General features: G+C 37.0%; 1 protein-coding gene across 2 annotated transcripts in view; it reads right to left on the bottom strand.

The window, feature by feature from the left end:
* Positions 1-23,847, bottom strand: part of si:ch73-22o12.1 (nectin-2) — a 147,827-nt gene that overhangs the window by 57,725 nt on the left and 66,255 nt on the right. The window contains exon 7 of one of the 2 annotated variants that reach the window (XM_056474767.1): positions 19,649-23,847. This exon is cut by the window's right edge and continues 487 nt beyond it. The exons of the other annotated variant lie outside the window; for it this stretch is intronic. Coding sequence (XP_056330742.1) covers positions 23,793-23,847 — 55 coding nt within the window. The 3' untranslated portion in view covers positions 19,649-23,792. Of the gene's footprint in view, positions 1-19,648 lie in introns of those variants that run through there. 2 annotated transcript variants of the gene reach the window in all.

Genomic DNA, 23,847 nt, shown 5'->3' with positions numbered 1-23,847 from the left:
CAAGACATTTTCCCAGTCTTCTACAGATCAAAAAAACAAGACACACACACAAAAAATAAACAGCCCCCTTTGCTTTTTAGAACTGCCTTGGTTTTTTTGTGGCATAAAACATTCCTCAAAGATTTTTGGTTCATATTGGCATCGAACATCAATCACATTCAAATCTTTTTTTTTTAATCACATCCCCGAGTTTTCCTAAAGGTGTATTCAACTCATCTTTATTTCTACAGCAATTGTACGATGTAGGGGGTGTCAAAGCAGCTTAACATAGATGAAGTTCTAGTAAATTGAAACTGCTTCACTCCAGTTTTCACAGTTGAAGTTCAGTTTAGTTAATTTCGTTGTAACGTAAATGTCACTGCTGAAAGTCCAAACACTGAAGAGTAAATCCACCGATGTGCTGCTCCACAAGTCCCAAACTAAGCAAACCAGTGGCAGCAGTGGCGAGGAACAAAGTTAACCAATTGACAAAAGTGAAGGAAAAAAGAACTACAGAAAAAAACAGAATAGTCGGTTCACTTCCTTTGGTACAGACCAAACACAATGTTGATTACTGTATGTTTTGGGGCGTTGGGTGGTGGGAGGTTTAGTTTTGTTCAATTTTTACTCTGCCTTTTTTGCCAGTGAAGCAGAAATTGTGAACAATCCACATGTTTCTACGTATTTTAAGAATAATGCCGTTTTTTAAAGGAATACTGCAGTTTTAGTTAACTTCTGAAAAGTCAGGTTACATAAAATGAACCCAGATATCTCAGACACATGCATTAAATGCTCAGTTGAAAAAGGTACACGTTTGCACTGTATGTGGGACTGCCCGAAGGTACAGGAATTTTGGAAAGAGGTGGCTATGTTCATTTTTGAAATGGTATCTATACAACTGCCCATGAAACCCGAAATGTTTACTTTGGGAATTATTTGTGAAAATATTGACTGCCACAGCATAAGTACACTTCAAGTACATAGCTATGTACTGGAGCAAAATGGAAAGGCCATCTATTGTACAGTGGATCAATGATATGTCCTTCTGTTTAGCTATGCAAAAGATTTCATACATGTTGAAAGGCAAATTTACAGTCTTTGAGAAAATGTGGACACCCTTTATATGTGGACACCCTTTATATATCTTATCTCAAATTCAAATTTTAGCAATTTGCTAAATGAAACAGGAAAAGACGAAATAAACTGACATTGACCTAGCCTATTTACATATTCCCGTATTTCCAAGGATTTGTTTAAACAAGCCATTGTCATACTGATGATTTGGTACATGCCTTCTATAGATTTGTATTTTCAACAATTTCTTCTTCATTTCCTCATAGAGTGTTTTCTCTAAAATAATCTGTTGCTAATTCAAACAACTTATGCCCCCTCCTTTTCCCTTTTTATTTTCCTTTGTAATTATTATTATTATTATTTTCTTTTGTTCCTTTTTTCCCATTATTTTTGTCTTTTCCCCTAAATTGAAAACAAAGATATAAATATGATAGTGATGTGATATTGTCATTTTTTTTATTACATCTTAATAAAAAGATTGTTAAAAAAAAAAAAAAAAACTTCTGAAAAGTGTCCAAAACTGTTAAGTATTTGGCAGTATTACTGCAATACAACTGAAGTCCTACAATACAACCAACTGCAACACAACTACTTCAATAGTACTGAAATACAACAACTACTATAATGCAGTACTGCTACTGCAATACATGTTAAATAATTTAATACACTTAGGTACATAAGTATTAGAAGTTTTATTATGGATTGCAGTATTGTAGCTGTATTTCTGTAATTTTACTTCTGAAAAGTGCAAAACAATATATTGTGGTAGTACTGAAAGTGCTGAAACCTCATTTGGAAAATCATTGTCCATCGAGCAGGAAAAGTAATAGTAGTACTTCAGTTGTATTTCAGAAGCAGGACTGCATTATAGTAGTAGTACTTCAGTTGTATGGCAGTAGTTGTACTACTGTATTACTGCTGTTGAACTTTATTGCAGTATAGTTGCTGTTGTACTGTTCAGTTCACTGCAGTTATTTTTTTATTATTCATTTTTGCAAATAAACTCTTAAAATTCTATTTAGAAAATTAGAAAAAACATCCCTGAAAAAATTACAAAAATATTCTGGGAGGATGTTGAAGCATATTAGACTACAGCAGCACAAGTGCATTAAAGACGGAGTTTACTTTTTTTTACTGCAGTTTACTGCAACTTATAATGCTGTTGAACTGTTTTGTACTGTGTTTGAACTGTGTTTATACTTCATTGTATTGCAATTTTGCAATTGTACTTTATTTTACTGCAGGTATACTTCTATATACTGCTGTTGTACTGTGGTTATACTCCAGTTTTACTTCAGTTTACTGCAGTTTTTTTTAAGGGACCATCAGCTGCGATGTCCAAAGAAACACCACTGACTAACTCTTTCAGTAGCTCTGGGGGACTAAGTTTTTTATTTCAAATGTACTGTAGAGGCATGTAAATAGAAAGCAATGTGGTCATGAAATGTGTATTATATTTCAATTACCCATAAATAAATCTTGTATCCATAGACTGGGATTTGTTAGTGGTGAGTGAGGCTGACGTCTTAGCTACACCATGGCACTGAATAAACTCAAACTACAGGATCCTGATAGCTCAAAAGTGCAACACTTTCTGCAAATGAATCAGATCAAAGTCAGATTATATTCATACGTTAAACAAACTATGCAAGTTCATTGACCGAGACCACTTCTTCAGCTGAGTTTGCTTGTTTGGTGTGCACCAGTGTGCGATTGCTGTAAAAACACATGACCAAAGATCTGCACCAGTAGGTGGAAACAAACTTAAAGTAGAATCACTTGAAACAAACAGGTGTAAATACATTTTTGTGCTGCAAACACGTCATTAAGCTTTCATGTTAGTGAATTACATACAAAGTCAATGTAAGTGAAGTTTTTCAAACTCATTTCGAGAGGAGCATGTGATATGATCGATCAAGGCTGGTCTCTCATCTGTAATCATTAGTAAGCCAATCGGATAATTTCAAATTCACTATAAATAGCCTGACTAACATTACTCACTCATCTTTGTTTTTGAAGAATACCCCTATCCACCCTATCTCCCCCTTTCTTTAACCAGGGGGAGCTCTCGAGAACTGCTGATCTCGTACCCTCTTACATGCTCATTGACCTGGCGGGAGCTCTGGGCTCAATTATCTCCGAGCTCAGAGTTCTCTGTGGGGACAGCATGCCAAACCTGCTATTATTATAAAGCAATATCTAAGTGTGAGCTCTTGAAATGTACAAATAGAGACGAATGATCAAATATGCAAATTAGCCTCAATTGCATCTACCATATTAAAAAAATTGGCATTGGAACAGTGGAAAAACATCCCATGAGTAATTAAAGTAAGTGATGTAATGCTCTGCATGTGGTGTGACACCAGCATTAGACAGTTCTGCATTTAGAGTTCTGGTGACTGTTCTGACTGTTCCGAGATCTCAGTTTTCGGAAACCAGTTTGAGATGGTTTGAGCTTTGTGACTTCTTGTGGCACGTTGTCCTGTTGGAAGCAACCATTACAAGATGGGTATACTGTGGTGGCCATAAAGTGATGGACATGGGCAGCAACAGTACTTAGATAGGTTGTTGAGTTTATTCATTCATTCATTCATTTTCTTTTCGGCTTAGTCCCTTTATTAATAAGGGGTCGCCACTGCCGACTGAACCGCCAACTTATCCTGCATACAGTATGTTTTACGCAGCGAATGCCCTTCCAGCCGCAGCCTAACACTGGGAAACACCCATACACTCTTACATTCACACACAAACACTACGGCCAATTTAGCTTATTCAATTCACCTATACTGCATGTCTTTGGACTTGTGGGGGAAAGCGGAGCACCCAGAGGAAACCCACGCAAACATGGAGAGAACATGCAAATTCCACACAGAAATGCCAACTGACCTAGCCGAGGCTTGAACCAGCGACCATCTTGATGTGAGGCGATTGTGCTACCCACTATGCCACCATGCCACCCTTTTTGAGTTTAAACAAATCTAAAAGATTAGCAATTTTGGATACAAAACCCAACTAAACAAGACCCAAGGGCTCCAAAGTGTGCTTGGGAAATCTCCTTCACACCATTACACCACCATCAGCCTGAACTCATGATGGATCCATGCCGTCATACTGTTAACACCAAATTCTGACCCTACCATCTGAATGTCACAGCAGAAATCAAGACTCAACTAACCATGAGCCTTTTCCCAGTCTTTTATTATACAATATTAGAGACCCTGAACAAATTGTAGCTTTGCTTTGAACTTCCTAGATCTTCTTAACTATGTGTACATGACAAAATAATGCTACCTTTTTTCTATACTAAACGCTTTCCTGAAAATCTGGCCTGTCTGTGTCCTACAATCATTCTGCTGTTGCTGCAGAGGTCCACTCATGTACCCTCACTGGGATATTGTTCACATCACTCATAGCAGCTAGTTTTTCCCCTGTGACAACCCCAATGTCAGCAGGAGGCCCGAACTGCTGCTGCCTCCAAGTTGTGTCAGAATGGTCGCGTTTATGAGATGAATGAACCACAAAGCTGTAATTGCTAGTGGGTTTTCTGGAAGCGCAGAATTTCTGAGCTTCGGGTGTGTTATTTTAAGAAAAGTGGCAGAAGCAAATTGGTATTGGTCATGTTGACTGTATTTATGTACCTTTGACTAGATTTCAGTTTGCAATTTTGTTCTGCCTGTGAACAATAGTCACAGAAAATGCTGCAAGAGAGTATCTTAGGATGTTGTTCTTTGAAACGGGTGAATGGTGCACAATACTTGCCAGAGATTGAATATTTAGAAAGGGCATATTGTAGTACATAAATATAGCTATTCAAAAGTATGGGGTCAGTGTGTCAGCTAAGACAACGTTAGCACCTGTCAGCTGTAATTGTAAGGAAAACTGGATAATTTTGAGCTTTTGTCAGCAAATTTCATCTTCGGGGTTAAAAATAATTCAAAATCCGATACAAATCGGTGACGTAGCTCGCATCTGGTAGTGGAGTAATAATGCGTCAGTTTCTCATTATTATTCATAGCTGAGATTTCCTATCCTATGCTTCTTAATTATTTATGAGAGCATGTGCTTTCTGAAGGCAAGGTAAGGCAGTTTTAGTTACTTTCGTATTGGCTTCCCGAGGGTGAGCGTGAGGTTGCCGCTTGCTTTTTCCCCTGCTCTGCCGGCCACGCCCACTCCTCCCTCTGCTCTCAGTGCTCCACACCCATCTCAGAGCATTTGTTTTTTTAATTCTGAGGTAGACTTGAACCGAAAGTGGGGGGTTTTATGGCCCTTTAAAATGTGTTTGAAAGTCTCTTATGCTCATGAAGCTGTGTTTATTTGAGGAAATTTTATTTCAAACTGCAATATTTTACAATAATAATATAATTTAAAATAACAGTTTTTTATTTTTATCTATTTTAAGGTATAATTTGTTCCTGTCATGCAAAGCAGAATGTTCAGCAGCCAGTAATCCAGTCTTTTATGTCATATGATCTTTCAGCAATTCATGTTGATTTGATGTTCAAAAAAGCATTTGTGAAGTCATTTGATACATTTGAGTTAATTTTACATCAAATTAATCCAGGTCCAAAAATACACATCATGCAATCTGGTGCATTTCTAATGCATAAAATCATTTAGCATAAGTCACAAATTATTACACAAACCATTTTACTAAATTGGCAACCACGAGGTACAGTTTTCAGGGTAAGCTGTGCATTTATGCGTGAATGAAATGCTTAAAGCATCAATTACACACCTAATGTGAATCCTTTCTGCTTCATTTTGTTTCACAAGCGCTTCAAAAGCTGCCAGTAAGTGGAAAAAGAAAGATATGTAGCCTACTTGGCCACTGCATGCACTTATTTCAGAACTTGAATGCGCATCTCATCATAATTACAACTTCTGAGCTCATAAACAGGTCTTGAGGCAGCGTACCTGACAGAAAGAGAAAGGGAAAAAAGCGTGAAATAAAGACAAGCTAACAGCCGAGAGCAGATTTTAGTCAACAACACTGAGCCAAGCTCTGGTGCTGCTATGAATTCCCGTCAGAGCGAGTCTATATTATTGCCCCTGCTGATTGATTACGTGCCCCGTTCCCTATTTACACGTGGTATCATCAACCAATCCCTTCTCTTAAATGTCAGTGTGTGTAAAGGTCACTGGATCTTCTACTTGTGGTAACAACCCCATTGTGGATGAATGGCAAACCGAGTGTGAATTACTCTGCAATACCGACTGATCAATCATCCATAATCAAAGCAATTGATAAGGTCAGACGGGCCACCAGAAAAACCCCCCACTGGGTTGAATCTATCTGTTCATCTGCTGTCCAGTGTAACGCCGTAGCCTCCGGGTGCCCACGGGAGACGAGGGATACCAGACGATCCTCACAGCCTGACAGCTCAGGGCAGCACGGGTCAATCCAATCTCCCACTGAGCGCGGGTGCGTGCGCACACATGTCCAATTCACGGAAACACCACAGATGACGGAAGTGTCACGGCTTCAGGGCCAAATCACACCAGCGCATTCGTCCGGGCCTTCATCCTGCTTGCTTTTCATCTTTCCAAAACCGCCCCGCTCCATGACAGCGAATAAAAATAGAGCCTTCGGTCCAGACTCGTCATTGGTTATTAGCAGCACATTCATATTTGAAGAATGTGACGGGAGTTAAATTGAGTTTCCAGTCTGTGTGATGTTTAAAGGCAGGGGGTGGGGGTAGTGGGGGGGTCTTTCGGTACATGATCTCATGAACTCCTTTTAGCCTAAATCTATCCCGGACCACTACGACAAGGCAAATGCCCTCAGTCATGCTCCTAAAGTGACGCATCATTTCCCACACCAGGACTCTTAGCCTTTCGCAGTATGACACTTTTTTTCTGAAGAAATTCCCTGAGGGACTTTTGTTGAGTGTCTATAATGTTCTGACATGTGAGATGAGCTTCACAGTGATTCAGAAATCTTTGAATGACACTGGTGAGTCAAAACATTAAGACCAATCTAAGGAGAAGCAAATCATGATCATCTCCTAACAAGGTTCTTTATAAATGTCTGGGTAGATGGTAAACAAACAGTCAGTTCTTGTAATCAACAAAAGGAATACAGATCTGAGCGAATTTAATAAGGGTCAAATTGTGATGGCAAGGAAGCTTGGTCAGGGTATCTCTGAAACTACAAGGCTTGTGGGTTAGCACTGGTGCACCACTGAGCAGGGTGTTGGGCACCCAGGGGTCATTAATTACTAGTCTGCAGAAATCCAGATTTTTAGCCCATCATTGAGGCTGTTTGTTTGCTTAATCATATTTATTCCATTTGTTAGTTAGTTTCAGTAATATTATTGACAAATATAAAATGTTCATATGATTTATTTAAAATGACAAAAATCTGCAGATTTTTTAATTCTGTGCAGAAAATTCTGTGCAGAAATAGCGAAAGAATTCTGCAGATTCTGTCTGGCCCTACTAATTACCAACATTCAGAGTCAGAATATCTTATTTTGTGTTCAAAAGAAGAAAGAAATTCATTTAAGAACACTTGCGTGTGAGTAAATGGTAAAGTAATTTTCTTTTTAGTTGAATACTATCTTTAACACCCAAAGAAGCTTTCTACTTCAATAAAGGTACTATGGTGTGGTGACAGGTTCTTTAGATTTTTAAAACTTCTTTACAATATGAGAAAACTGTTTTATTAATAACTGCTCATTGAAACTCACAGCAAAAAACTGCCTTTTGGAAATAGGGATGCACCGAATTTTCAGCCGCCAAAAATATGAGCTGAATGTTCATTTTAATGGCTGCACAAAGGTAATCTGTTGCTGCACCAAGCAAAGTGCAGGAGCACTGCCAACTAGCTTCAAAATTCAAAGTCAAAGTTCAATAGTTCAATAATTGTATGAATATTACGCTCATGTACACATATTTATGCATGTTTTGCACAAGCTCACCAGAAAAGCAAAGTTCACTCAAATAATGCTCTGATGATAGGACATTTCAATGTACTATACTAGTTCCCATTGCTTGCAGTAGTGCTACTTTGCAAATAATGGCAACGCTGGTAAAATAACCCCTCTCAACTCTTTCACCGTCAATAAAATGTTGTTATTTTATTAAGGTTTTTTTTTTTTTTATTGGTATAATTTATGTTATGAGTTAAATTCAAAGTTATGTCTCACAAAACTCCTTTATATTATTTAATAGCATAATAAAGAATTGACCCTTCACTAAGTCACACCCAAAAAACCCCACCCACCAATCGTGGCTTAGCAACCGTAGCTACGCGCAGGGACTCTGTCAAGCTTTCAAGCAAGAGAAACAGGCCTAAGCTTTGTGCATATGTATTGTGCAAATCTGACACCCGGTATCTTTAAAGTTTGACCAGGGTGGTGGAATTTTTTCCCTTTTCAAAACCTAAAACCCAAGAGGAGAAATGCCAGCGTGGATCAAGCTCTGTGAGGGGCGCTAAAAGAGCGGAGTTAAGTTGCTTTTGTTTTCGATATTCACATTCAGTGATAGACCGACGGCAATAACTCACACACCTCTTACCGTGAAAAGATCTAAACTGTGTTTCCTACAAAAATCTGTCTGTTCACTTCTGCTATTTATACTTTGATTTGCATTACAATTTATTTATTTCTTCCACTTAACTGCAAATTAGAATAGAAACTGGATAAAGAGCACACAAACACACTGACAGTTATAGCAACTGTACATTGTTATGGGTCAACGATGCTAATATTCAGCACAAATCCATCAATTTCCCCTTTCTGGCTGCTCTTTCATGAATTATGTAGAAGCAGTCCATGCGTGTTTCCTCGTCAGTTAGTAACATTATATTTAATTACACAACAATTAGTCTATCAGGCTTTTTGGCAAAAAAAGAGAAATCACGGTTTAATAAGTTATTATTAGATTATTTTTAAGTTTCACCTCTCCTGCTGTGCATGAACTAAGCTGTTGAATGGTCAGTGTATGAGGCGGCTAGGCTAACCTAGCTTCAGTTTTGATTTAGTTATTTTCTAATCGGTTGCTATTATGTGGTGAATATACCCCTGTAATAATGCATACTGCACTCCTTTTTGTCTGGCTTTCTCAGATATCTCACCTGTTCGCCAAAAATGACTAATTATATCCCTGGGAATGTCTGACACCGGCGCAAACACACTGGAATAGATTCCAGAAGCTTGACAGTCGTAGCAACAGTAACTGAGGAGGGCGGGGCTTAGCGAAGGGTCAATTACTGCAAAGCTATTTAGATTTTAGTTTCTGGCCAAGTGCATCTAAAGTTTTCTGATTCAGCCAAGAATAGAGGTCTGCATTCCTGCAGCTGTATATTGCGGGAGCCTTGGGACCCAACCAGATTTCTTGTGCTGCTGGAAGAAATTTCCAAATAAAGTTTGGTAGTGGTCGGTAACTCTGGTGTAATTTAAACCGTAAACGGTAGCGGATGGGCTAACAATATAGTGTTCCAGAGTCCCGACGTTATATCAGAACAGCATATCTTTAATTTCTTCATTCTAATTGTGCATCTGCACAGCCAGTGATCACGACTGTTACACATGCTGAACGGATGAACAAGTGCTTTCCGCACGTGCATTTTATTTGCACAGTCTATGCATGCATCCTCTGCATAACGGTCGTCAGAGCGAGCTTTACCATGGCAGAGCAAAGTGAAGATGCTCTTTCCTTCAGCTTGCATTAGAAAATGGCCAGTTTACTGTTAGGAAACCCACATCAGGCAAGTCTATGGGATGTATGGGAGTCTAGACGCAAATGGAAAAAAATTACCCTTTGCACGATGTGATTATACCTCAATGTTTTACGCTCTAGCTCTCGAGACTGGTACCTCAGTCTGAGGTGGCACTCATGTCTAATCACAAAGGAGCAAACAAAACTGATATTTAGCCTACAATCCTTGCACAACCTATAGTTTTATCTGTTATCTCTCTATTGTGGTAGTAGCCAACTTAAACTTGAGGTTTTGGAAACCAGAATTTAGCAGGAACGGTCAGGTTGGCTAGAAAATTATTCTAAGCGGGCAGCAGGTGAACAAAGGTTGAATATACAGCAGGATTGGTCAGGTGCGGAATAAAATCTCACAGGAGCGAGCGGTAGCGAGAATAAAAAATTGTCCAATGCAGACCTCTAGCCCAGAACTTTCATTTGATCTTTTTGGAACCTTTATTTTTAAGAGCATGGACAGGGCCAACTGAAGATCTACTGTGGCAGACTGTCACATAGACGGCCATGTACTGTACATGTGCAACATTTACCTGGAGAAGGGATGGCAATTTTTGAACTACAACAAGCTAATGGAGGCAGTGTGTAGCTCTGAGCAATGTTCTGCTGAGGAACTCTAGGTCCAGACATTAATGTGGATGTGAATTTGACACATGCTGCCAAGCTACAGATTGTTGCAGACTCCTTCATGACAGTGTCATTCCATGGTGAAATTGTCCTCTTCAACAAGATAATGCGACCTGCCACACTGCACACATTGTTCAGAAATGGTGTGAAGAACATAATGAAGAGTTCAAAGTGTTGCTCTGACCTCTAAATTCCCCAGACCTCAATCCAGTTGTGCTGCACCAACAATTCTCATCCACAGTGGCACCTCTCAACCTATGGGACTTAAAGGATTTGCTGATATGTCATGGTGCCAAAGCAAATACCACAGGGCACTTTCAGGGGGCTGGAGTCTATGTGTCGGTCAGACCAATAGTAGATTTGCCGGATGGTCATAATGTAAAGTTTACACCTTCAATGTATTGAATATTTCTTGCATAACCAATATTATTTATAGATGTACTAAAATGGTTATGTCGCAGACTTTTCACATTTGTCAAAACTGATTTTAGTCTCTATTTCAAATAAATGCAATTCTTTTGAACCTTCTACTCTTCCAATATTCCTGGAAAAAAATATTCAAAGAAATGTATAATTATATCAATGTCTCTTCAACATCAAATAAGCATATAATAATATTTTAGCATATTAATGTATTAAACTTAAGGTAGTGTACATCAAATAAATATAGTTCAATCTACAAGGCAATCTAAAACTTTAAGCCAGAGGTGCCCAAAAGTCATTCCGGGAGGACCGGTGTCCTGCAGATTTTAGCTCCAACGTGCCTAAAAACTCCTGGATGTTTCTTGAAAGCCTAAGAGCTTGATAAGCTAGCCCAGGTGTGTCTGATTGGGGTTGGAACTAAACTTTGCTGGACACCGGCCCTCCAGGACCAAGTTTGGGCTCCCCATTTATAAGCTTCTCCATTTCCGATACAGAAATCAATAATTTTGTTAGTAAAACATAAAAGGTAATAGCTTCAATGTAGATGTACTGACCGTTTGATGTGATAAAGGGAGAAATAAAACTAACAAAACATTTACTATACTGTTATTACTATAATTATAAAGTGTTTGATTTTCACAGAAAACATCTTTAGAAAGATGTCCAAGAGTTTTGCTTTAAAAAAAAATTTAAAAGTACACTTTTTTAGGAACATCAACTTTTCAGTTTCAGTTTTTCATGCGTAAGCATCATGGTATTTGTTGAAGCAACCCAGGCTCATTCTGAGAACGTAGTCCCGGGGACGTTTCTGGAGACCGCGAAATACGTAGCCGGGGGTACGTACGGCTGCATTTAATTTTTTTAAGTGAACGCTGCGGGGCGGTGTGACGCCGTTCCCTTCGGCGCTTGCCGGCCGTGCGCTTGCCTCCGTGTGGAGGGCTTTCCCGCTGCAACCAGTTTGTCCGGTTAGCTCTTCGTGTACTCTGGCGGACTCGAGGGGCTGACGACGAGGTTCGAGTCCGGGGATGAGCGGTTCCAGAAATCAGGTAAGAAAACAAAAACAAAATCCAAAAAATGAAGCGAACAAGTTCGTCACAGGGTGAGAATGTGGTAAAAATCAGACGAGGGCTTTTCTTTTTCTGGGCGGCTTTTGTGAATCGTCGTTGGTTGGGTTTAGGGATGGAGGAGGGTGGGTCAGCCCCCCGATTGGCCGGTCGCACGGTCAATCATTCTGTCATCCAGGCAGACAGGTGGAAGGTCGTTCGACAGCGGCCTCCAGCGGGTTTATGCGAGAACGGCGGGGGAAAAAGCGCGCACAGCGGCCTCTCGCAGACTCACGAAAACAAAAACTGCAAAAATACATACCTCCCGGTATATTTCGCAGTCTCCAGAAATGCCCCCGGGACTACGTTCTCAGAATGAGCCTGGGTTGATTAAAAATGAAGTCCAGACTTTTGCCATCAGTGTGAGACTAGTTTTGATTTACTAATACTATACAAGTTTTATTTACCAATCATCTCTTTGTAGAAATGTAGATAAAGTCATACTAAACTTGGTGTAAGTGTCCGATAATAGGTTACCAGATTTACCAAGATGAATTTAGCAGTATTATGTATTAGCCATGTGATCTCAACATAGAAAGAAATATTATTATATAAAATAAATCAGTTTTTATAAACCAGGGATATTGGTCTCACATCTCACAAAAATTCTGAAATACTAAAGCTTATTTTTTAAAGGATCAAAATGAAAATTCTGTTATTAATCACTCATCCTCACGTCATTTTAACCCCTTGAGAGCTTCGTACATCTTCAGAATAGAAATTAATAGAATACAATACAGGTCTATCATCCTCTGTTGACAGCAAAAATACAGAGATGTTCAAAGAAAAAAAAAAACTGTCAAAACATTTCATGTGGCTTCCGTGGTTCAACTGTAATCCTACGAAGCTCCAAGAACACTTTTGTGCACCAAAAACAACTGTAATAACAACTTTGTTCACCTTTTCTTCAATATCAGATCAGAGAGTGCACATTTGCTATGGCCAATATGACACTTGAGTGATTCGCTGCTGATTCTGATGTCATAATTCCCATAGTAAACATGTACCCTAATGACCTGATTTCTGAAGATAAAGGCAAACAGAGTCATATTTACACACAAAAGTGTTCTTGGAGTTTCGTATGTTTACAGTTGACCCACTGAAGTCACACAGAATGTTTTGACTGTTTTTTGGGTCCTTTTCTGCACTTTGCCTTTGGACCACCCCTGAGCCTATAGAGGGTCAAACAGCTCTCAGACTTCATCTAAAAATATCTCAATCTGTGTGCTGAAGATGAACGAATGTCTCAGGGAATTGGAATGACATGATTGTTAGTAATTAATAACAGCATTTACATGTTCTCAGACAATAAATTAATGTATTTTACGGAGTTAGCTGAGAAGTACCAATTAGTCAGACATGATTTTTTTCTCGTTTTCTTCAATTGAGACGTTATATCACTAACAGCACAACACCTGTTAAAATTATGAGATATCTTCTATTTAGGAGTTATTTTTTATCATCAGGAAAGATGTCTGTGGGTCAATATTATGGGTCTATTTGTATCTCCTGATATGCAGAGAATTAAAACCAAATGGGAGGAAAAGTTAGATATATTGATGAGGAAATATGGGATGATATTTGGTTTGATGCTAAGAAAATATCTGTTTGTACACGTACAAGAGAAATACAATATAAAGTAATACACAGACTCCATATCTCCCCTAACCGCAGACCCTTCTAATTCGCCTATGTGTTTAAAATGTAAAACTGATGTAGGTGCTTGAACGCATTGTATGTGGTCATGTAACAGACTGCAAAGTTATTGGTCTTTGGCGCTGGGGAAATGGAAGAGATCTTTAACATGCAGCTGGATTTTGACCCAGTTTCATTGATTTTGGATGTACCTAATGCATGCATTTTTTTCATCAGCTAATAAAAAATTGTATAATATATTAACTATGGCCACCAGATTTTACTTAATTGGATTAGTGATAAATCTCCATCACTTAAAGGTTGGCACAAGATAGTTTTTGAGTTAATTCCCCTGGAACATCTTATCTATGTTTTACACAAAAAACAGAACATTTGCTTTAGTTTGGACTCCATATTTGGATTATTTGGAACCTGGTCTTTGCCCTATCATGCTAAAAGGAATATTGTAACTGTAATAATATCTGAAAATAAGCAATGTTTTTTAGCCCTTTTTCTGATCTGGGGGCTGTTGAATAAACCAAACTTACAGAAAAAGCCAGGCTTATTTTGGTAAGTCAGGTTTATTAATGGCAGATTCAGCTTCATAATAGTTCAAACTCAGTTACTCTGTCAACTTATGCTGGGAAACTAGTCTGGTTCGGGGCAGGTTAACTCGCAGGCTAAGTCTTGCTAAGTCAAGCTTAATCAACGTAATGTTAACATTTGTCAGCTGTAATTTGTTGCCATTTTAATTCACTTAGTCACCAAACATCTTTAATAGAACAATAATATATTAATAATATAACTCAAATAAGTTATTGCAAAAAAAAAAAAAAAAAAAACACACAAATAGAAAAACTACAACATTTCAACTACATTTTTATATTTTTTTATGTTTCTGTTGATTTTTTTTTTTTTTTGCTGTTTATTAAAATTTTATTTAATAATTTCCTTCAACATATTAATTTGGGTGTATTCATTTTTGGACTGAGATCTGAGTTTACTTTTTGTTAGTTTCAAATTTTGCTTTGGTACTGAATAATAAAATGTATATACACAAATGTATTATTGTAAATATTAATTGTACTTAGTTTATTGTACTACAGTTAAATATATATATATATATATATATATATATATATATATATATATATATATATATATATATATATATATATATATATATATATATATATATATATATATATATATATATATATATATATATATGAATTACAAAAATGTAAGAAAGAAAATAATAATAAGAAAGCACTGACTGACATAAAGCAGTAGGCTACATTTCTTAAAGAATGACTTTAAAGCTGCAAACCCTGAGTGGAATAATCGGGAGATGGATCCAGGCCGGACAGTAGCTTCCCTTCAATATTAAGATATTTTCCCACGGGCCGCGGGAAACACACGTGTCAAAGGGAAAGCAGTTTCGGGAGCAAATAAAAAATCCAGCTGCTTGTGTGTGCACGGCTCTTTGTAGCCAATATTTTAAACTTAATGTGCCGACGTTAAGCACATTTCGAATGTTACAGTGAGCCTGCAATGCATTAAAACTTTTCCATGCAAGCAACAAATGGCAGTAAACGCACATTCTTTTTCTCTCGCGCACAAGTACAATTTCAATGTGTTGTGACAAATAGTTAATTTAACGTTAATAGGCCTAAATAATGGCCTATAATGGACTATAATGTCCTGTCAGTCATCTCTCTTGCTTTGTTGCAAGCCATAGTTTTTAATTGTTATGTTTAAATTACGATATATTTGAACTAAGAAATCATACGAGGCTCACTCGCATTTCAGAGCTCTTTCAGTTCTCGAAGTTGCCATGGTAGCATACAATATAATCGTTGCACCTCAAAGATACTGTATACACTATATCACATACGGGCCCCGAGCATACGTTAATAGCGCCGCCACATTTGTACAGTGCTCCCAGGACAAATGTCATTCAACCGCACTAGTTAAGACTAAAGCCAATGTGAAGATGCTGGGCTTTAGCGCTGTGTATGGATGTAGGAACAAGCAAACAAAGAAAGCAAAACCTAAAGACAGAACATTTCATAGGTAAGATTTGTTTTTTTATGTTTTTGTATGTTACGAACTTCTGTGCTCAACAAGTAACGTTATTGATGATAATACAGTCTCTTAGTGCACTAATCATAAGGAAAGCACCAACTCGCACTAGATTCTAGGCTTATGCTAGTTTGGTTGAATAAAATCAGCAAACAATGTAAATGAAATGTGATAAGATGCTGCGGTGCTAGAAACTTGTATTATTGTTGGCTCAGTGAAGGAGTCGTTCATAAAGGAGATTCATTCACAAACGAATCGCTTTCTCCATTAGAATTAGAAGTGTTTTAGGACACGGATTAGATCAAATTTAACAGGGAGGGAAGATAATACATTTCCATGCACACAAACACACGCTCTTTGTTGGCAATGCCCGTGCGGTCACTTATCCGTCCTCCACTACACCTTGGTCCCACGTTAATTTAAAGGAGCGCTACCCTATACTAAAATGGCGGCTCTATTGACTCATTCCTTCCAAAAGGCAACAACAGGCGACATCTAATGTAAATATCCATGGATGCATCTATGCTCGACCCTCAGGGTTTCGTGACAGTAATGTGCACGAGAAGTTATCTAGATTATTTAAACTAGTTAGTCTAACTAGTAATTAGTTAGATCAAATGATCTTCAACTTGCTGATATGGATCCAATTTAAGCGTAGACTTTTAATTCGGCTCACTGAAGTCAGATTTTTAACTTTAATCCCCGCTTTTCTAATAGACTTTTATAAAACAGCCCCTGTTTTATTTGGGATAGTCCTGTTTTATATATAACATGAGCTTTTTTCTTTCCTTTTTCCCTTTTTTTTCTCTCCATTGTTTTGTGTTGATATTTTTCGTTGCGCGTCTTTTGAAGATATATTGCTATGTCTGTATTATTAGTTTGAAAATCCAATAAACATAATTATAAAAGAATAACAACAGAATTTTCTTTTTTAAAACACAACTGAAATGCTGACCTGTTAAGCATAAATGTTTTTGTTTGTTTGTTTGTTGTGTGTGTGTGCGCTATCCCTTTAAGACCTTGCAATGAATGAAAATAAATTAAAAAAAACTAAATGACTGAGTGCACCTATAAGCTCACACCTGCGTCCGGCCATGATTGTGTCTCAGGACAAGTGGATCACACCATTACGCCGTAACATAAGGCTATTATCATGATACATTCAGCTCGTGTTGTGGGAAGAGACAGACAGACGAACTAAGAGAGGAAAGAGGCAGCTGGTCCTCACTCCAGGTTGCAACTCAGAGCAATTAGAGCAGGCAGATGGCTAAATGGCCAAAAAAAAAAAACTCTCCAACTCCAAACGACAGTGACAAGTGTGCCAGGAGCACCGAGATTCTGACCCCGTCAACTGGAAGAGAAGGAAAGGGAGGAAAAGGACAGAAACTAGGGCACAGCTACTTCTGGAGGAAAAACGTCTGTTGTTAGATTAACAGGCACATTTCTATCAGGGTCACCTGCTAATGCGAATAAATACACATGAACGCTGAATACCTTTATTAATGTGGCAGTTGTTTTCGGTTTCGCTCCCCGCCTCCTTCACAATGTGTGCTCTTGGTTATATTTTAACCTGTTGAGATATGAACTCTGTTGCATTTGTGTAAACACAAAGGCTTATGGAGAGCAGAGTTCCTGTAAGGCTGAGCTATGATGGGAACTTTTATAACCTGAAACCGGAATACATACTCGCCACATTCTTGTGCTTTTTATAGCGCCTGTGGTTTATTTCAGAGTTTCGTAAAAGAGTTTTGTTGTTGTGTAGTTACAGTGATACTTGTGGGCAAGTAAACAAGAGTCTAAAACGATGACGGTAATGACTAAACAGATTTACAGTAGATGATTCATTATTATTAATTTTTGTCATGATGAAAATGAAAGTAAACGGTAAACCGTAAATAAAATGAAGGTGAAATAATCACACAATTCACACTTTATTTATTCATTAGCAATTCTGACTTCATTCTTTGAAAATACGAGTTTATATCTCGTAATTTGGACTTAATTTATCGCAATTCCAGAGTTTATATCTAGTAACTCAAACTTAATTTATTGCATTCTGATTGAATTTTTCTGATTTGTCATCATTTTTTAATTATATCTTTTATTTTGGCCCTAATTTCTCGCATTTTCGAATTTATGTTGCGATAGTCTTGATTTAATTTCTTGCCATTTTAAATTCTGAATTAAATAAATATATTAATTTATAAATAAATAATGTTTAATAATATTTAATAATAATATTTAAATAATATTTATGAATAAATAAATATACTTATTTAACTCAGAATCTCCTAATTCTGAGTAAATTATTATAATCCTGGCCTTTCTTGTCACAGTTTTTGGTTTATATCTTGTAATTTGGACATAATTTCTCACAATTCCAAATTCATGTCACGAAACTCTCTAATTTATTGCAAATTCAACCTTATATCTTCTAATTTTGAGTTAAGATATTGTAATCCTGGCATTTTGTGACTATTTTTGGTTTATGTCTTGTAGTTCGGTCCTTTAGACTTAATTTCTTGCAAATTTGACTTTATATCTCCTAATTCGGAGTTAAATTATGGCAATACTGACTTTGTCACAATTTTCGATTTATATGTTCTAATTTGAATTTAATTTCTTGCAATTCTGAGTTTATATCTAGTTACCCTAACTTAATTTATTGCATTTCTGAGCTTATATTTTTAGCATTTCAGACTTTTTTTGACACAATTTTTGGTTTATATCTTGTAATTTGGACATCATTTCCTGTAAATCGGAACTTAAATCTTGTAATTTGGAATAAATTTTTTCGCAATTCCCGAGTTTATATCTAGTTACTCTAACTTAAGTTCTTGCATTTCTAAGTTATATTTTTTTAATTCTGACTTTGTCACAATTTTTGGTTTATATCTTGTAATTTGAACTTAATTTCTGGCAATTCCAAATTTATGTCGCAATACACTTGACTTAATATCTTACAAATTAAACTTTATATCTGCTATATCTGAGTTAAATTATTGTAATACTGGCCTTTTTCGTGACAATTTTCAATTTATATCTTCAAATTTGGACTTCATTTCTCAAAATTGCCATGTTTATATATATATATATATATATATATATATATATATATATATATATATATATACATAGTAACTCTTTAATTTCTTGCATTTCTGAGTTCATATTTTAGCAATTGTGACTGTCTCACAATTTTTGGTTTATATCTTGTAATTTGGACATAATTTCTTGCAAACCTGAGTTTATATCTTGTAATTCTAACTGGATTAAAAATTTGGATTAAGAGTAATTGTTTGTCTCACAAATCCAACTTCATATTTTATAATTCCAAGATTGGGTTCCCGGCTTATTTCTTGCCATTTTAGTTTATTTGTTGCAATTATGAATTCACATCTCATCATGTTTTTACTGTATCTCCCAAAAAAAAATATTTCTTGCAGTTCAAGTTCAAGTCCTCACAAAAATATTGTGAGGGAACGCAAAAAATTATTGCAAGGAAGTCCAAAAACCTTTAAAAAAATAAATAAATAAATCCCTTATCATTTAACAGTTTTTTTCCACCATTTTTCCCCCACCACTATGTCTCTTCCAGGTTTCTGTAATATCTTGCTATGTTGAATTTATTACATGCACTTTCTGTTTATTTGATCATTTTTGTTGTGAACTCCATTATCATTATTGTCACTTGCAGTACTTCACTATAGGTTTAATTTATGACAAAAATCAGATGCTTGTCTAACCATACATATTTTTCTTTCCAAAAGGCAACGTAATAAAAAAAAAAAGAAAGAAAAACCTTTACATGGTTTGTATTATGTGCACTCTATTGCATAACCCATTTAGCTCCATTTCAGCCAGCAGTGTTATCTGTGACAGGTGACTTATCGCAGACACACACGACTAACTGAACATCATAACCCAGAAGCCCAGACAGAAATTACAATAGGAAAAGCAAACACAAGGGTTCTGATCGAGCCCTGGAGCATTCAGCACATATACCAAGATGACTGCCAAATATCAGTAAGACTTTAATAAGCAACCAAATAAAAAAAGACAACAATACAAAGACATTCAGACAACCAAAAGAAACCTAAAAGCAATGCAAGGCGGAAAAGCATTTAGTAGATGTGTTCTCCGTGTCCATGAGAGTTCGAGAGCGCTGCTCAACAATTTACAGCACAAACACGTTACAGGCATCAAGAAGCACTCAGAATAAAACAATAAAAGCACAAATCATTGAAGTAAAAAACATATCAAATAAAAAAACATCTGTATAGAACACTTTATAAGACGGTTCAATTGTTCAGCATATCTTAATGCATCAAGTAAGCGTTTTAAGAGAATTATTAATCTAGATTAATCCATATTAACACGATTATCAGTTTATAAATTAACATTATTGTATTATTAGTAATCTAGATTAATCAATTCCTTAATGAATAGTTTGTGATACTAAATACATTGAAAACGCAAAAGAATTGAACCTCATTATAAAGTATCCTCAACTTAATTAAAAGCACATATCCTTCATGCTCACCGCAGTGAAGTACAGTACACAAGGATGTGACATCACCTTATGTATATCATCACGTTTATGTATTTATACTATATACACACCGAAGCAAGGGTCTGTGACAAGTGACATTAAGGCTTTTTAAACGTGTGCGTATATGTGTGTTTACCAGGACTGTTACATCGATACCATGAATATCCACACCTTTCTGGAAATCGACTCATCTCAGAAGGAAACTTAACATTCTCAAGGCGTTCGTTCCTTCATTACGGGATTCCTGCTGGAGACGTGAAGCTGGAAGGTCAGTGCGTTTTCCCTCTAATGAGGAGCTAAAAAGCGTTGACGAAAATCGCTTCCTCTACTCTCAACATTCCCTGATTGTGGTCTGACCTTTCAATCAGGATGTAAACTAGGACTCCGTCGAAGCCCTCGGCCTATTCGGTGCCAGACGGATCAGATGCATCAGACCGTCCCATGACAGACTGACCACCCTTTCAGAGGTGAGAACAACTTCTTTCAGCGCCATTGATCCAGACGTGGCACTAATAGGGTCAGTGAATCAAGACGGAAGCCGAGGGAAACAAAACGTAAGGTACCCAACTATGCCCTCAGATACTGGGGAACCGAGAGGGACACTTGGAGACTCAAGGACAGTTGGCTTGACAGATGATTTAGAGGGAGAACGAACGAAAATATATGTGCGTGTGTGTGACGTCCAGGTTAAATCACACTCTGAGACCCTGAGAGACCGGAGGAATAACTCACTGCCCTCGAGTCAGACACCATTTAACACGCTGACTCATTCTAACATACACACACTCAAGCTTAAAGGAACACTCCACCTTTATTTTGGAAATAGGCTCATTTTAAGAGTCTCCTGGAGTTAAATAGCTGAGTTTTAGCATTTTTTAAATACTTTCAGCTAATTTTGGGACCTGGCAGGAGCATTTTTAGCTTAGCTTAGCATAGATCATTGAATTGGATTAGACCATTAGCATGTTTAAAAATAATAATTAATATTATTTGTTCTGTAATTACACAGTGTACTACACACTCAGAAATAATGCTGCAAATTCTTTCACTGTGGTGGTACCTTTTCAAAAGGTACACTTTTGTACCATACAGGTGGACATTAGTACCTTTAGGGTACATTTTTGTACCTTCATGGTACCATGAGGAGCACATTTGTACTTTTTTGGTATGAATATGTACCTGTAAGGGCCTGTTAAGAAAAAAAGAAATGTACCATTTGAAAAGGTACCACCCAAGTGACTGATTTGTACCTTCATTACTGAGAGTGTATGACTGATGAAATAATAAAAACTCATTTGGCCGTAATAATCAAGAATTTAACCCGGCCATGGTGCGGCAACAAACAATCTCTTGACTATTACACCAGAATGAGAGGGAGTTACTAGAGGTATCGGCCTTGAAAATAGCAACTTTTCATTTTCCATCAGAGTTTTTGAGCGAGATGCTAATGGTCTAATCCGATTCAATTATTTATGCTAAGCTAAGCTAAAAGTGCTCCCGCCAAACCCGGAGATCAGCAGAATGAATTCAAACATGTTAAATCTCATCTGTTTGACTCTAGTAGAGTTGTAAAATGAGCCCATTTCCAAAAAGAAGTGGACTGCTTCTTTTAAACTACACCCGATAGAAAGCTTCTCAAAATGTGAATGTGTTCAATCTTGATCTAGTACTGTTGATACTGGAATACAGATATAAATATGCGATATGTGCTCTCGAATGCACAGAAACGTGGTTGACATGCGCAACATTCAACCTTGATATTCACCTCCGTATTTACAACATTTAAAAGTATAGACGTTTTCTTCTCTCCATTTTTATGAAAAATAAAATGTGTACATACAGTAGTTTACAATCACCTCACATCAAACAAATACGCACAACCTTTCACCCATTCAAGCGATCCTTCATTTTATTTCCCCTAAAACAAGGCAGTGTGTGTGTGTGTGTGTGTGTTTCGGCGAGTGAGAGGGATGATAAAGCAAACAAACAAGGAAATAACAGTATGCGATGCATATCTGCGGTGTCGGAGGAGAGGTATATTTAGCTGTGTGGCCATGGTAACCCAGGACGTGGGGTAAAGTTAGAAATACAGTTTTGTTGGTAACACTTTACAACAGTTTCATAAGAGTTAAAGATGTAGGAATCATAAACTGACTGCAATAATAACAACAATAAAAAATATAAATAATAACAGCTGTTTGACAGTTTAAATGTATAAATTTAAAGAAGTAGTTCACCAAAAAAATTTATTCTGCAACTCACAATTCACTCAAAACCTATTCCTGTTTCTTTCTACTTTTGAACACAAAAGAAGATACTTTGAAAAATGTAGATAGATAAATGTAGATATATTGACTTCCATAGTAATTTCTCTTCTTTCATAGTAAATATCTTCTTTTTTGTTCAAGAAGAAACTCTTATAGGTGTAAAACCATATGAGGGAGAATGAATTAATAGTTAACAATTATAATATTTGGTGAACTATCCCTTTAACATCGTTGAATGTATTATAAGTGAAGATTAATTGACAGCAATCACCTTAAAATTAGATTTATATTAAGTAATTCATGATAATTCAAATGAATATGATCAAATTGAACCAAATGTAAAGTGTTACAAGTGGCACACCATCACTTTGTAAGCTGAACTTTAACATCATAAGCGTATGCTTTCTTTTCACCAGGGTTTAAAGTTCATGTTAAATAAGCATATGACGCTGACTCTCAGCTCTTTTATCACTACAGTGGTCTATAACTGAATGCATAAAGGAAACTGTGCTGGAAAAAAGGGTAGGCGCTGCCTTGAACCCTTTTTTTTCCTGAATTAATGGATTGTGGTTGAGAACGAACACATCATTCATTAACGTATGATTTGATTTGATTAGCCCGAAACCAAATGATTCACCGTTGAGTCATGTCATAGGATTGAGAAATTGAGTGCTGTATAATGAGCGATCTGTACACGTCACCTCAAGACAGATGGGCGCGTGAAAGTGAATGAACAGAAAGGAAGTCCATCTAATGGCAAATTTAGACATTATGTTTGATCTAGCCTATGTTTGTAACAGATCCAAAGCACTCGCTTGCATCTTTTGGCTCTTTTAATATCTACAAATACAAAAACATTAGATGCAGGGCTGAGAAATGTGCTCCAACTCAATTCAAATCAGGTTTGAAACCAATTTAAGTGTGAACCCATGATCGACAGAAAGTAATAAAGAAGGTAAAACATTTACAGCACAGTGGATGTACATACTTCACTTGTGTGTGTGTGTGTGTGTGTAATATAATAGATATATCACGCAGTGTCAACATATGCAGTTTCATATTACTCGTGTCGCCATGAGCAATAATTAGGAATGGAAGCCTGATGGTTTGTACTTAGTGTCTATTAACTTCACCTGATCCTTCAAATGTTTTAATCTGTGCTATATCCAGCGAACTAATTCAACCACTCATTAACTCAATCCACTCAGTAATCCCTCCTTCATGGCCGCAATTTGTTTTCTTTACAATAAAATGAATATTCGTGAAGAGGAAGAAATGTAATCCTTCAGGAAGCGGTCCACGTTCGCCCTCCTCAAACCCCTTTCTGGTTTCCTCTTACACGTAGACAGCAGTCCGAGAGATTACGGAGCCATCTCTCTGTGACTCCATG

The sequence above is a fragment of the Danio aesculapii genome, chromosome 16 (genome assembly GCF_903798145.1).
Source record: "Danio aesculapii chromosome 16, fDanAes4.1, whole genome shotgun sequence".
Taxonomy (NCBI): domain Eukaryota; kingdom Metazoa; phylum Chordata; class Actinopteri; order Cypriniformes; family Danionidae; genus Danio; species Danio aesculapii.
This window is presented reverse-complemented; position numbering and strand designations above follow the sequence as displayed.